The following is a 15,916-nucleotide window of genomic DNA, read 5'->3' on the forward strand; positions in this document are numbered from 1 at the left end:
TTATATCAATGTTCACTGTAGCAATTAAGTGGAACCCAATTGCGCAGGGTTCCCTTTAAATGCTGGAGACCAGTTAGTTTTCCAAAATTATCAAATCAACCACTGTGACATATTACAGAATCCAGGTACATAGGGTAATTAAAGGCATAAGTTTATTACACAGCAAGACTTGATCATTGTTAACAGACGGTTTTATAGTTCAAACAAAATATTAAACTATAGATTGTATGCTTTATTACTACATCTGTTTTCAACTTCTGTCTGTGAAAAAGTAATATTTTGTGGCAAATACACATTTCCCAAAGTTCTAAAGAGGTAACAGAGGTAACAGTTGGTTTCGGTTACTTGGTATTTATTTACAGCACACCCAACATACATCAAGGACAGAAAATAGGCAGATGATCCAATACTTCCAAAAATCTAACACATTCCAGGCTCATCTAAGCTTCCTGAGCAATCCTTTGATGAGGCAGGGATGTGGGTTTTGATCTTCTGTTATAGGTCACAAGCTTGCTTTCCAGTGCCCCACCAGCACTATGTGACCTGAGGCACGCAGAAACCAGGCTGTGTGGACTCACTGCACTTGGTATTTGCTCTAGCACACCTGAGACAAAGACCACCTTGTTCCTTCTAAGCCCGTGTTCCTGGACAATCAACAATGACATTCAAGGCAATTTTGCTAGGTACTAAGGCGGCTCAGTGATTTTTTGATGGCAGTATATACGCTGTACAGAATGCTCTGAGGGAGACAGCCAAAAAGGAGTGTTGAAGAGAACTGAGCTAGCACAATACTTAATGCAGCTTTAGCTACTCTAGAGGAGCACACAGCAATTTGTAGCTTAAGGGTGTCAAATTAACACAGAACAAACTACAGCTCAGAATGAAGACCAGTAAAACTTTAGTCATCCACTCCATAAATTCTACATTTAGCTCTCAGAGTCTTTAAAGAAAGTCAGGGCATGGGGAACAGCCCATCCTTTTGTTGTTGTTCCTAGATATATTTATGTAAGTTTAAACCCAAATATTAATGCTAAGAACAAAGTTAAATAAACTTGAAATGTTTAAGATAAAGATTTATACATTTAGTAATGCATTAACAAGACTGCAAAGTCTAAAACCATCCAAAGTAAAAAGAAACAAGAGATATTGCTGGATTCACTGAATAGCTTTTATGTATCTTACAAAAACTATTAAAAATGCAGACATAGGAAATATAAGAGAAAGATCTAAAAGAAAATGAGACAGAATATGTTATTGCTTTGAGTAAAACGTGGGTTGTTGTAAATATTTTCCTCCTTATTTAGGTCAAATTGATAATCTGTTTTCAAAGCATCCAATTAGCTACACAATCTCTCCGCATTATTTATGAAATAATTATTACAGGCTGGCATATTTATAAATCTAGATAACAACAATATTTTGAAAGAAACATGACAGCATGAGAAGCCATTGTGTCGTCTTTTGCAAATTTGCCAAGTTCAAAGCATTTTGGTTTCATGACAAAAATTTAATGAATTAATTACTTTCTGGTTCTCTGTCTATAATTTTGCCAATTAAATACCCAAATTTACTGAAAATAAAACAAAGGTAGATGTCAACTCAAGGACATAGTAATAGCTGTCATGTATTACAGGACATTTATTGGACAAGTAAGAGTTATGATTGCAACAGTCTGCCAACAGTTTCTCTAAAGTCACCATACATGTAATAGCTATCTTGAGAACCGGTCTGTCAGTTCAGGACCCAGTACAGTGTTTGTGCAGAAAATCTGGTATCACTGGTTCAAAGGAGCTGTCTAAGATGATATTCTCCTTTTGTATTATATTTTGGGGGAATAGAAAAATTGCAACCAGGCTGAAGTTTCAAGAAATGAATTTTAGAAGGCCCCTTAATGAAATGTTAGCTTCTTTAACTGCAGGCCTGCCATTAAGAGCAAGGAGAAGCAGTTCCTCATCTCCATTACAGTCTCTGCAAGTCCTCAGCAATTGTCTCCCGTATCATACTACAAGACTGCTGGGAAAACAATTTTAACTCGCAGTTATGCAGCTGAACAATGAGAAAAGAGAGTTTTTAGTTTAAAAGAAAAAAAAAACAAAAACAAAATAAGTATGATATACGGCTACTACTACCATTAAGAACTTTACTACAGCCTGTAAAACCTGAATCAAGATTGACTGGTTGCGCAGAATATATAGTAGCACCTTAACCATATATTTCCTGACTTTAAATCTGTGGCCCTATCATTTCTTGCAACATGATTATTGTCTTAGGTACAGAAAGGGAGATCTTGATAAAGCATTTCCTATTTTTCAGTTTGGGCTTATGTTTTATTTTTACATGATGATGTGTGAGGGACAGAGGATATTACTAAACAGAAATAAACTCCACCTTCAAAAATATTTTAGGTAAACAAATGTTTTTTTGATTGCAGAAACAGCATTTTGTATGGACTAGTTGGGCAAAAGAAAGAATTCAAACAATCCATGTCCTTGTAGACCTGTCTTACGTATTAGTTGTAAGATTCATGCTCACCTACCTTATGCTCACCACTGCAGGAACTACATCCATTGCTATTGCTTTGAAGAATCCTTTCTAGTTTGAGGATCCATGTGCCAGACACAACTCATCCACCTGTCACCCAGATGTGTCAGACACATGTGATCCTAAAGTGGGAGAAAAGTTATAATGTGTTTCTCTGAGAAGATTTTGTGCTCAAAGAAACCCCAAGCAGTGGATACACACTGCACAACAGCCCATCGAGCTCAGTATACCTGCCAGATCACACCTGCAGGATCTCACAAACTTGGTCAGAAAATAATTGAAATATTTGGCTAAATATATCTCTTTGGTGCATTCGATGTGGCAGGATGATGACAACACAATTTCCTAGAAGGGAAGTAACCAGAAGCCTTGAGGTATCCACTGCAACTCGGGGCACACATTACTTTTTTTCATTGAAACTGAACCTTAGGGCCACAACACCATTCTGTAATGCACTGCACATACACAAAACAAAAACACGCGTAGCCAGTCATTCTCTTTTCCTGCTGTTTTCTCCTTATTCCTTCCAGTGTCCTTACCGATTTTCCAACATTCTCCTTCCCAAAAGGAGATGTCAAAGAGCTAGCAGCTATATGATTTCCAGCCTGTTCACCTTTTGGGGTTGGCTGCTCATCTGTGGCACAGCAAAGCAAAACATCTGTATTCCTCCAGATGAAGCACAGAACTTTCTAGAGTGTGGGCTCAGACCATAAACTGATATTTTTGGGTGGGGCTTGGGAAGAGGGAAGTTTGCAATAGCTAATAACAAGAAGCAACTTTACTTTTTATAGTAAAGACTTCTGTGAATATTCCTTCTGTACAACTTAGAAAAACAAAAAAGCAAGGTATTATCACAAGGCAAACAGCCTTTGACTCCTACAATACACAGTGTCAAAAATATATAGCACAAAACACAGTCATCAGAGGCCTGAAAAACAATACCAACTTCTAATGAAATTTTGACAATTATTTTCTTTTTACTGGAGAGGAGATTTTAAAGCTTATCACTCAAGACTGAAAATCTTTTTCTTTATAATTCTCTTATTTTAATGTCTTCATGCAGTTCTTTTCTTGTGGATAAATGTTTAGCCATAGCCAACGACAGCCAAAATAGAAAGCTGTCAACCAGCAGAATATTATTCAGATAATTGTTTTCTTAAAAACTGCTCCAGTTTCCTTCTTCTGAGGCTCATTCCATTCATTTCCACCATGACTGAGAAGCTTCTTATCTGATAGACATGTGAAGCATGAAAACACCACATCTCTCATTAAATCTAGCACAGCAAAATCCCAATTTGGGTATACCCCATACAGAACCTTCTCCTCTTAAAGTATATTATAATGATAACTGTAGAAGAGTAATGGTGAAAGTAATTTTGTAAACACATTTACATACTACATAATATGTATTTGATAACATATGTATTTCTCAAATAGCCTTGCCTCTTCTATCTTCTACTCTTACCTTGGTTGGCTTCTCAGTGCTATGTTCTCGTTTTCCTACATGGTTCCCCATGACAGACCACCAGAACTTCAAACTCTGAAAAATAAAACCAAAATAGCATTTTTGAAACCAATACTGAAACCTTTATACTGCAACACAAATTAAATTTTATCTGACACAGAACAAAAAGACAGCTCTTGTACAATTAGAATTTTTACAGCTCAGGGTAAGATCTTTAAAAGACTAAGGAAAAAAAATGCTTATCTGGTCTGTTTTGCAAATCTAAGCAACACCAGAAAGCTTTCCTTCTTCTAAAAAGGAAAAAAATTAAAAAAAAGTAAAAATTGTTTAATGGGAAATGTGCACATAAGCCAAGACTGCAGTAGAAATTAGGTAGAGGCCATCTCTTTCAACGTTATGTTTAAAATACCAAAACACTGTAATATCTATCAACTGATCTGTATCTATAAACTTTTATAAAAGATCAAATAAATTCTTTAGAATTCACATTTGCTATTATATAAACAGCAATTACTGGGTAAAAAAACCCCACACTGAACTGCTAGCAATTTGCTGTGGAGGTGAGAATGGATATGTTCTTTATAGCACACACTTTCATGACAAGCTGCGGAAGAATGGAGTGTCAACCCTTTCTTTGTATTTTCTGGCTCATCCTGTTGTATCTCTGATTTAACTGACCTGACGTAGGTTAAACCACAATACTCAAATTTCAGCTTTTGTTTGACACTTTTGGTTATGCTCATATTTCTTCTCATAGAAGCATATGTTTTTATATCTTATACACAGTTGTTGCCTTCAGCTGATTTAAATGCAATGCAAGGAAGCATTTAAAGCCCTGCAACTTAAAACTACATACAAAAAGAAGTATCAAGCAGATATTTTCCTCTCAGAATTATGGATTGAACTTTCAGCCGTGAAGTTCAGTTTCTGGGGCTAACAGTAATATTTCATTACTCTGCAATAGTATTATAAACATAGTGTTATAAAACTTTGTGTCAGAAACCTTTGCACAACCCTCTCACTATCAGATGGCTAAGTTATTTTGTTAGGCACAATCTTATGCAAAGGTTTGGGAGAAAAGGACAACAGACCTTTACTACTGTAGAAAATGCGTGAACTCTAGGCTATTCGCTTAGTCATGCTTGTTGGAAAACATGGTTATAATCCCCCAGCTACATGGGTGGATTTGCGTACCAAAGGATACTCCTAAGGATAGAGACTTTGATTACTTATGATCTTCCATCACAGAAATTTGTGCTTTATCAAAAGCAATTCTATCATGTCTCTTAACTGAACTTTTGGAGAGACTAATAGAACTATTTAGTTTTTTCCTCAGATGATAAAGTTTCAAAGGAATGAGGTGCTACAGCATCCAATCTACCATTCACTGAATTCCAGTCACTCTAAAATTGACTGCCACATGTCGCTGTATCTGTTAAACAATTCCCCACTAATATTCACTTCTGATGCCTCACAAAGGAAAAATTAAAAACCATTCATTAAGCTTATGCAAGGTAGCATTTATTGGCAAATTGGAATAACAGTTTTAAAACAGGGCTATCCATCCTATAAAAGACTAGAAGAAAAAAATATAGTCTTCAAAATTGTTAACCACCAGAAAGAATCAGCACAAACAATTTGTGTTTTCCTGAAACTATGAAAATTATCATGAAAAATACAAATAAATGCATATACACTGGATTTCAGAGCTGAACTAGCTCAGACTGGCCTCTCCTCTACAAACGATGAATGACAGCTCACCCCTGACATTGCCTACTTGGCAACATAAGCAGAATATCAGATGGAAAAGCTACAGGAAACCTCTTCCAGTCATATACAGAAACAATAACTATCGAACTACAATATACATTTAAGAAAATAGACTTTGGAGCTAACACAAAACTTGCAAACTGTTCTGATCACTGCCCTGCCTCATCTTTCTCTCCTTGGTTTCTTCAGAGTAAAGCTTTCGGAACAACCATCCCGTTCCCATAAAACACTGAGCATAGCAGAATCCCAATTCTGCACTACCAAAGTGCATATCAAGATACCAAACAAGATACCAAAGACGAACAATGGTTTTGTTCCACAATGTGAAACTAGGCCAGATAAATGTTGAAAAATACCTGTTAGCTAGTGAAAACAAAAACAATAAACAAAACACTTCCGTTATGTTACAACCTAGATAGCTACAAATGATAAGGCTGATTTTCTTCTCAAATATCTGCACAAACAAAGCAAAAAAAAAAAAAAAAAAGGATAAGCACACAAAATGGCACACTGAAAGCCAGCTAATGCTAATAAATTACATATGGAATAGAATTAAAAAAAATGCTTGGAGGAAGGAAAACCACAACATTGTTCAGAAGTTTAGGAGTATGGTCAGTTCACCTGCACATGGGCTGAGTATTAGATTTATCTATACGAAGAGACTAAAAAGCTGAAAACTAATGGTATTTGATTAAGCAAATAAATCTGCACTCCCGTTTCCTACATTGTTTTGAATACGTCACAGGGACAACATGTGATTAAAATTCATATGATCTACCCTTCGTATCTAGAAATTAAACACTAATGCAATCAGATTTTACTTCATCTTTTTCATGCATAAATGAACACAGATGTTTAAACACAAGTTGATAAATTTGCTATAGGTGCTTGCTACAAATTCCCCACAAAGAGATAAAGCTACTTTTCAAAGGGACAAAAGCAACCAGCCAGTTGCTTCTAGAAGTTACGGAATTCTTCATGCTACCTATTAAATGGAGAAAACTGCAATTTAACTCTTTGGGGGGGGGGGGGGACTTCCAAAAAATCTGAAGTGATCTAAAAGTGGAAATGCATAGTGCAAAGTATTCTGTAGACATCTGACTAGGAAGTGAAAACATATGTATACACAAGGCATATAAACATTAAAATAATTCAGAGATAAAAAGACCTAACTTTTCTCTTTACACTTATGCAGAATGCCTCCTCACTTGATTAAAAATGGAGAACATGGGTCATTTTCACTTCAGGAGGCAAGTACCCGTTGCTGCTAAGACTTAAAAACTGATTATAATTCTTATTGTTCTAGGAAGACCACACTCTGCGCAGTTCATGCGTGTTCTTATCTGTATGCAATGAGTTGAGTCACTTCAATAGGATTACTCATTGTATAATCATTGTAGGAACACATAGCCAACTATTTAAAAAATCTGACAGGGAAGAAGATTTGTATTTTCTTTTTAGTCACCTTCATAACATATAGGTTGCCAGACTAAGCAGCTATGTATATATTCAAGAAGCTGCTGCTAGTCACTAACAAATATCATTCAGCTGACCAATATTCTTGTTTGCATAGGAATCCATACATGCTTTAGCACAGATAAACAGCCACAAAAACAGTCATGAAGCTCCAAAATAATGAGAAAAAACAAAACTACTCTGGAAGCATTGTAGAATTGCAGTAATCCTCATCAAATTGGGCATGAATCACTTAATAATAAGATTCCAAAATAGGCCTGAGCATGAGATCAAGCTTATGACCACACCAACAGTGTTTGTCCTAAACCTTCCCGATGAAACTCAGGTTTCATATTTCCTGCGAGATACGAGATTCGACATGTAAGCTTAAGTCACAAAGTGGATCTGCAAGGATCCCAATACCATACCAGTCCGCCTATACAATTCCCTGTCAAACCTGCTGGTTTCCATACAGTAAAACTGTCCTAGAGGCACAGGAAATGACAGTCCACATTAATAAACTGATTTAATGGCACTGAGGGCCCAGCTGTAAATGCTTCTGCTACCCAACAACCCCTTTGCATGAAATGAATGCCTCACACCACCAAGCTGTACACAGCCAGTGCGAACCTCTGCCAGCAGCTACCCCACAGTCTCTGCACTGTCCTGCCACCGAGCAACGAGCTGAACCAGCTTTGCTGCCAAAACCCTGGCACTGCCCAAAAAAAGGCTGACACAGAAACAACCCAAGCTGTCCCACACCGCCTTAAGTGATTCCCCAGGGATTCCACCTGGGGAAATAAAATAAAGTGGCCTCTCCAACCAACTTATCTTCCTTACAGGGTCAGTCTAGCAGGTAACCTTGAGAGAAGTCAGGCCCAGCTCTCTTTTCTGCTTTCTTCATGACAGAAAGCGCCCCCCAAAACCAAAAAAAACAGCCCCCCGTCCAACTTACTCAAAGAGATAAACTTTTCCCTGTTATCTGCCAATCAAATAAAAATAAAAAACAATGCAACTTACTTTTCTCCAACTGAATAGTTGATTAAAAACAGGGGTTTGTAAACACATATGATTATTTTATCCCATTGCAGGCCATCTGCTGATATTAAATGGGTATTTGTAGTTAATAAAGAGGATCTAATCATCTCCACTTCCCCTCCCCATGCAATCTTGTAAAAAAGGTTTAAATTATGATTTAAAAGTTAATTAGAAGTCTTACTAAAGAAACAGTTTTCTGCCTTTCAAAGTTTTTGAATATACCAAGAAAGGTAATGGTGTTACTCTTTTCAGGTTATGCAGTTTTAAAAAAATGGAGTTTTCTCCCTCCCCTGAAGGGACCCTGAGAAAAGCTTAATACTAGTAATCCTCAGATACTAATAGTGTCTATTTTCCTCCTATAATATCTAACAGAATATCATAATTTTTCTACATTCTAAATACACACAAATTTCAACCCAGGAGCTAGTTTACAGTGACAACTAATGAATCATAGCAATTCAGGAATTACAAAAGTAATCTACCTAGAGAGCCTTTGCTGAACATTAATGGTTACCTAGTTTTAAAATTCATAAACGTGAATCACAGGATGCTGCAAGTGGATTGTTAAGTATTATCCTCAAAGAGCAATTTAGTTATGTAAAATAAGGGTTTGATCCTACCTCCTCCCACACACTTAAGTGTGTGACTCAACAGAACTACTCATAATAATAAAGGTATGCAAGTACTTACATATTTACAAGTATCGGATCATAATTACTACCTTGTCTAGGAATACATATTCACCACAGACTGATGCTGGTGAATAATGATGTGCAGCTACAATGCTAGATACGTTTACCAAGTGCTTATGCTCTTAGTCATTCATGGGAAGAGTCACCATAGAAAATAAAAACATTTGAGGAATTTACTTAAAACTTTTCCTGCCAAATTAATGAATATTCTTTTCCAAATAAAAATAATACTTTATTACTATATCCTTATTTTATTAGACAAAATAAAAAGAGTTAAATTACCTTTAAGAAATGTGCAAATTCTGTTTACAACAACATTAGAAGGCTGCCAAAATTAATGTTCTAACTACAAGCTTACCCAGCAAAGTGACTTACAAAGAAAAGTTTTTTCCGACATCTGGTCCAGGTTATGCAGCTTGCTTGGAAGCAAGCTGAGGTATTTCTTAGAACTGGCTGGCACCTAGTTGGAAATGTCTGAGGGTTTTTTAGGCTTTCAGTGTGATATACATCTTTAGAAGGAAAGAGCTTGCACTTCAGCCTTCTTTCAGAACAGATCAAGATACTGGGCACATGTAAACTGTTTATTCAGAATTCCCTTACTGTGGTACTCTGGTACTCTAACGTATGGAAGAAAAATCTCCAGATGGATCAGGTGAGTGACCTGCCGCTAATTCCACCAGTAGCTGCAGTCAGATACTTCAGTGACAGATGCAACCAACCACATAATAAAGGTAACCTGCCTCATGGGCAAATTCCTTCCTAGGAGTCCTGCCCTTTTAATTCAACTGTTAAATTATTTCATAAACTATAATGCTTTAAATCCCTTACAAGTTTCATCATTATTTAATCTGAACTTAATTTTTTTTTATTAGCCATGAAAGTGTGTAATACTTGTTAGATTACACCATACTTTGCTTTTGCCTTACACAACGGTACTTCTCTGAGCAACCCTTTCTAAAAGGAAAATATAATGCAGTATATCTGGAATAAGATGTCAGTCATGTGAATGATCAAAACTAGGATTTTAGTGGCAACCATAATTTTTTTAATCAGAAAAGCCACCAGGAGTTCACTACCAATACATGTATTTAGTTATGTTTATACAGTGCCTTCCATAATAGAAACTTGTTCTTCTTGGTCTATCTAGACATTACAGTAATTTTCATGTTTACAGACAACTGCATGTTCCTTAGCTCTAACAAAAGCAATGAACCCACACCTAAAATATTACCCTTCAAAGAGACGGGCGAAGATCTGAAATGCTACTTACGCAAGTAGCAAAGAGGTATCTGGGCTCCCTAGTGCTTGCTCAGTAGTTTACTTAACATCATGTCTCATTGCAAAGGATACCAAAATCATTCAACAATCAGCATAACTTCATTCAAACATTATGACACAGCAGAAAGGCTGCACCCCTGGGTAGATGATATTCTGAGAAAGAACACTATTGCAAGCTATTTCTTAAAAATGCCATGGGTTAAGCACAGCAGACAGGACCCAAGAATTTTTAAGGTCTTTTCTGACTGCTTTGTTCACATTTTTCCTCTGTCTGTCTCCAACAAGAAGGATAATAATCTATAAAAACAATCATAATGAAATAGTTAAAACATGTATACTTCCTGTAACTCAGACTTCTCTTGCTTTTCTCTTCTTCCTTCAGCCCTCTCCACTTTCTTTTCTGAAACACTGTTAGCTCCATCCTCCCCATTAAGACAAAGAAAAGATAAAATTTTAAAACAAATTTCTCAACAGGGCTTTTCTGCTTCCCTTCATGAACAGATAAATGCTCACCTAACATAATTTACCACATGCTGATATCCATGCTTTACTCTCTGATGCAAACACAAATCTTGAACAATTATGATCAAATTGTATTAACCACATGGTCACTGTTTGTCTTCAAAACAAAAGATTTGTGGAGTATTATGAACTGTGTGACAATCCGCCTGGAGGGTCATAAGGAATTATCTCCACTTTAAGAGAGAGGCCAATATGCTTGACAGGGGAGCTAGCAATCGTCCCCAGAGCTCGAGGGTAACGCACGGGTGCCCCCTGCATGCCTGAGCCCCACCACCACACCGTCCCGCCTTCCAGCTCTGCTGCTGGTGACTGTGTCCTTATTTCTACTGCAACACCTACACCTCAGACACTTGACATGAAGGGAATTTCCCTTGTACACCCCCTGTGCCTTCACTCACAAACCAGAGAGCAGAGAGGACCATGCTGCCTAATATTCACATCCTTTGACCCTGTTTCAAAAAGGAAATTGTGCCCTAATATCAAATTAAAATCAAGTCCTCTGTTCTCATCTCATTCTGCAAAATCAGCAGGTTCACTTACCTTGCTACACACTGTCTTTACCAATGTCTTGGGTCTTCCAAACAGACAATATATAATCATCCATTACAAAAGATTATTTTATTGTTTACTGATGCTTTAGTATTTGTTATAATCCATCTATAATTGCACAGAAACTCTAGAAAGCATTCACCCACAATTACAGTGGATTGATACATAATGCCTACATGCTAATATATATCAGACATATAATACACCTTCACCTTTCATCCTTTCAGATATCCCATAAGAAAGGGCCAATTTTTTTTATTATGAAAGATGGAGGACTTTGTTTAGGTCTGTATGGACTATAAAAACTAGGAACAAGCATCAATTTTTCCCCAACCTGCCGAAAAGGATCAGACACGTGATCATCAGTGGCTTTTCCCCAACACCTGTGTGCTCCAGGGACAAAAGAATTTGTCACTGTAGTAAAATAAATTCCATAATGAAAAAAAGAGAGATAGAGAGTGGCTAAGAGATGCATCATAACCTCCTTCTGTAGACTGTAAAGATATGTAGTAGACTCCTAAGACTGTCACCTTCCACTACCATTGTTTCTAAAATATGCTATCTCCTTTCAGATTATACCTCTGCAGAGGTGTGCTTCACCTCTTAGCTTCAGTAAATCATAGCTAAAAGTCACAAACTTGTCCTAAATGCTAAAATATTAAAAAAATAATAATAATAAACCAGTACACAAGAATATATAACATAAATGTAGCATTAATCAGGAAAAGAAAGAAAAGAAGAATGAAATTCAATTTCGAAGCATGGAGAATTCAGGCCAAAGTAACAACCTTACCAGTACTAGATGGGAAAAAGCAGGGAGCAACGAAGAAACCATATAAACAAGCACCATTATTTGTTACTTAGTGACTTTCAGTTTTTGAAATTAAGGTCCTCTGAGATCAGAGGAGACCTAACGTCTGTTTTCACATAACAATGAATAGATACTATGAAAACAAGAACAAGACACAGTTGAAGACTCACAATTTTCTTCTGTTCTCCAGTCTGAGAAAAATGAGAAGTCCTCTCCAAACGGTGAACGGTATATTCTCCCGTTCTGAGGAAGGTCATCCGAGGCTTCCCCGGGAACACAGCCACTTTGATGATCAGTGTTTCATTAACACACTGCAGTGACTGATGACAAAACACACACCTGCAGTTCTAAATGCACATGAATCAAAGGCACTGTATGCAGGCTCTTATCTTTTTGTATTCAACAGGCTGACAGATAGGACACGAAGATGATTCACCCTCTCCAGACACCGTTAACTTTGCTGTGACAAAACATTTAACCACTACATCCTTCTCATTTAAATAACTCAAAAAAACCCAAAACCCCAAAAAACAAAAAACCATACACCTCTCTCTGCTCCATCTTTCTCCCTCTGTTCTGACTTCATACATAGTCCATTTATACTGTAAACATATCAACCAAGAGGTGGATTTCCTACAAATGCCCCTCTATCATATTTGGCATAAAAATAGCTATTACGAAAGGCTCTGACTTTTCACCATACTTTAAGCTGACTCTCTTGGCTAAATCTACTGCTGTAAAGCCAGGGCTCTCCCAGCCCATAAATGCACTGCCAAAGACGCACAAAACCCAGTTTTTCCTCTTTCAACATGAAGAATTGCATCTTTAACAATATGCTCATATTCCTCACTCTGTGTTATGCTCTTCCCCCCTTTTTGCCTTCTCTTTTTTTAGCCTGATTGCCTGAGCATTCATGCATGAAATTATGTTCTGAAAGCAATTTCTTTTTAAGTGACTTCATGGAAACTTAGTCCTCAAATTTTCTGGTTTGTGAATGTGCTTAACACATGTAACAAAGTAGGGAAAAATCCATTTTACCTTCTGACAGGTTACTGTTATTATCTGTAGCCCATCAGCACACACACAAACAAGCTTGAAAAAGGTTTGCTATGTATGTTGCAAGTGACAGGCACCTCATGAAGCCTCAGTAAGGACTTGCTAATTCCTCTACTTCTCAATCAGTAAACTAATTTGAGAACACAGTGACTTCCAAGCTGGAGGGAAGCAATTTTTTTGAGCTTGTGGATACCAGTCTGGCAACACAGATATTATTACAACAGATTGGGATTTTCTCCCTCAATGGTATGATAGCCTACTTTCCTTTCTAAACAGAGGGACAGAAAATACTCATTGCTAAAGTCAACTGTAAATGGGAAAGGGACTAATATATCTGCAAAATAAACAAATTTATCTCCTTTTCAAAGGGAATTTTAGTCTAGGTATATCGGCCTTGATTGCTTTAGGTGTGAGGCTCAGCAGGTTACAGCCACTAAGCTGTGAGCTGTCGCACTTTGGAATTTTAAATAATGAGTAACAGCAGCAATCCTGCTACCGAAGTCTGCATGAGAGACCACTTAAGTCTTTACATCACCCTGCTACAATTATTGTAATTGTGTGCTTCTTCCAATGTGCTTTAACAATTACTTTAGTGCATTGTATAGTTTTATTTAAATCTTATTGTCATGTACTCCTGTAGCTTTTGCAACCTTTACACAGGCTTTGTAAAAAGGCAGTATAGAAATGATCATTACTAAATAGCTATCAAAGAGAACAATGACAGTCCCAGGAAAAAATTTCTATTTGGACATGAGAATGTACAAAATGTACACAAGTCACAATTATTTCCTTTCCTTTCATTAAAAAGAAAACTGGGGCATTTATTTCATGTTAAAAGAAAAACAAAGGAATGTGTCAGGTCAAAAAACAGTTTCTTTAGGATAGTTTTCCAACGTAGTTCAGCATTCATTTGTATCTTATTCAGTGGACCAAAAAAACCCAAAAAACAAACAACCCCCCCCCTACAAAATCTTGCAATGTGACAAAATACAAAATAACGGAGTAAATTCAAGCATAAGAAAACCTGTGTTGTAATAAGGAGATTAGCAGCTTATTTGCTTTCAAAGCTGAACACTAAAATACACCTCAAAGCCTATTCTGTCTTTCCCATTTTATTATTAAAGTTCAGTAGTCTTAAAAGGTAGTATTCACTGCACCTGCCACAAGAATAGTTTGTTTTTGAACAAGTTACGCTTCTGAGCTGCGGGGACAAACTATTCTACTTTTATTAAGTGAATGCCATTAAAATAAAATGAAAATGTATCAAGTATAATCATTAAAATTGTGATAGTTCCCACAGCCTCAACCAAGAGAAAGTCATAAGGCCAGACAAGATGCAAAGATAGTGAGGATGCAAGTTCCCTAAAGGTCTTGCAACATGAGCATACAAAATGTGTGTAGGAGGTAAAGCTTACTCCCATATTACAGACAGAACAAAGGCAGAGATAAGGATGATACGCAAAAAATTACTTACGGCCTACTGGAGAAGCTTTGGTAGATAGCAGAAACTTAAATCCAAAGTTGTAATTCTGGAAACCCTTCTCAGTCACAAGCCAATTCTGGGGTTTGTAATCACAACAGGCACTGTCTTTCTTATTTTAAAAGTTCTTCAAGAACTTCAATTTCTGCCATCAGTCATACAAAATAGTACTCCAGTCCTAAGTACTCCATGACTAAGCAGCTTCACACCATTTTACACCTAAACCCCATCAAAATAAAATAATGAGGTATTTCGCTGCCATTCTAGGTCTTATTTCAGTAGACTTTCTCAGACACACTAATCATAACCGTCAGGCTTATCACAAGACAGAGTGGAAACCACTGTAAATGTTTTTTTTAAAACAGCTGTAGTGGGTGGTCACTCATGCCTTTAAACAATAAGCTTGTGATTAGCATACTCACACAGGATGTGGGAAACCAGGGATCATTTCAGAAGATACTGAGGGGAAAGATCAGTCTATGAACTGATCACAGGGTAACTGTGAGTCACCAATGTGATCTGGCAAAGAAAAAGACAAATACAGGCCTACATTGTATCATGAGAGTTTATTTCCTATGTCATATCATGAGATATTATTTCCATTCAAAACAGGGAAGAATTAATGTCATCGTACAAGCCCCGGGTATAACCTCAACCAAATACAGCATGCAACTCTGGACAGCCAGAATTGGACTTAACTACATGAATTTTTTACTAGAACAGATGTGAGGATGACGAGAAGAGTAAGAGCCTATTGTACAGGAGTAAGATTTAAAGGCCATGAAATGTGAAGCCTAAGAAAAACAAAGCTAAATGACAATGCTGACAGAAGAAAAAATATACACTGCCCATGTATAAATCTAAGCTGAAAGTCAGAACGCTGCTTCTAAACATCAGAACAAGAAGGTTCTGCAAGAACCAGAAGAGAGCAGAAAACCTAACCACTTTTGAGATAGGCATGAACAACGTGACCGCTGTATTGAAGAGACTGCATGACCTGGTTCCTGTCACAGCAGAAGAACGGACCGAAATGACATAGGAGATTCCTATTGCCTAAGGATACCCAAATTCATATTTCTAGAAAGTATAGCTAGATGCCTGGGGGGCGCAGGGAAGGGAGTACCTTTTGCTGAACCTGTTCACATACTGACAACAGACATTAAAAAAATAAAACAAACAACAAAAAAAACTCCAAAACCAGATAAACCAGGATCCCCTGGAGAAGGAGGGCAAAAGCGTGCACAGTTTTTGCCAAGCTG

At 37.1% G+C, this 15,916-nt stretch overlaps 1 protein-coding gene across 1 annotated transcript in view; it reads right to left on the minus strand.

The window, feature by feature from the left end:
* Positions 1-15,916, minus strand: part of MBP (myelin basic protein) — a 121,671-nt gene that overhangs the window by 91,474 nt on the left and 14,281 nt on the right. Inside the window, exon 2 of the mRNA XM_067290775.1 lies at positions 4,007-4,081. Within this exon, the coding sequence (XP_067146876.1) occupies positions 4,007-4,057 (51 nt within the window). The 5' untranslated portion in view covers positions 4,058-4,081. The remainder of the gene's footprint in view (positions 1-4,006; positions 4,082-15,916) is intronic.

Source organism: Apteryx mantelli, chromosome 2 (genome assembly GCF_036417845.1).
Source record: "Apteryx mantelli isolate bAptMan1 chromosome 2, bAptMan1.hap1, whole genome shotgun sequence".
NCBI lineage: Eukaryota > Metazoa > Chordata > Aves > Apterygiformes > Apterygidae > Apteryx > Apteryx mantelli.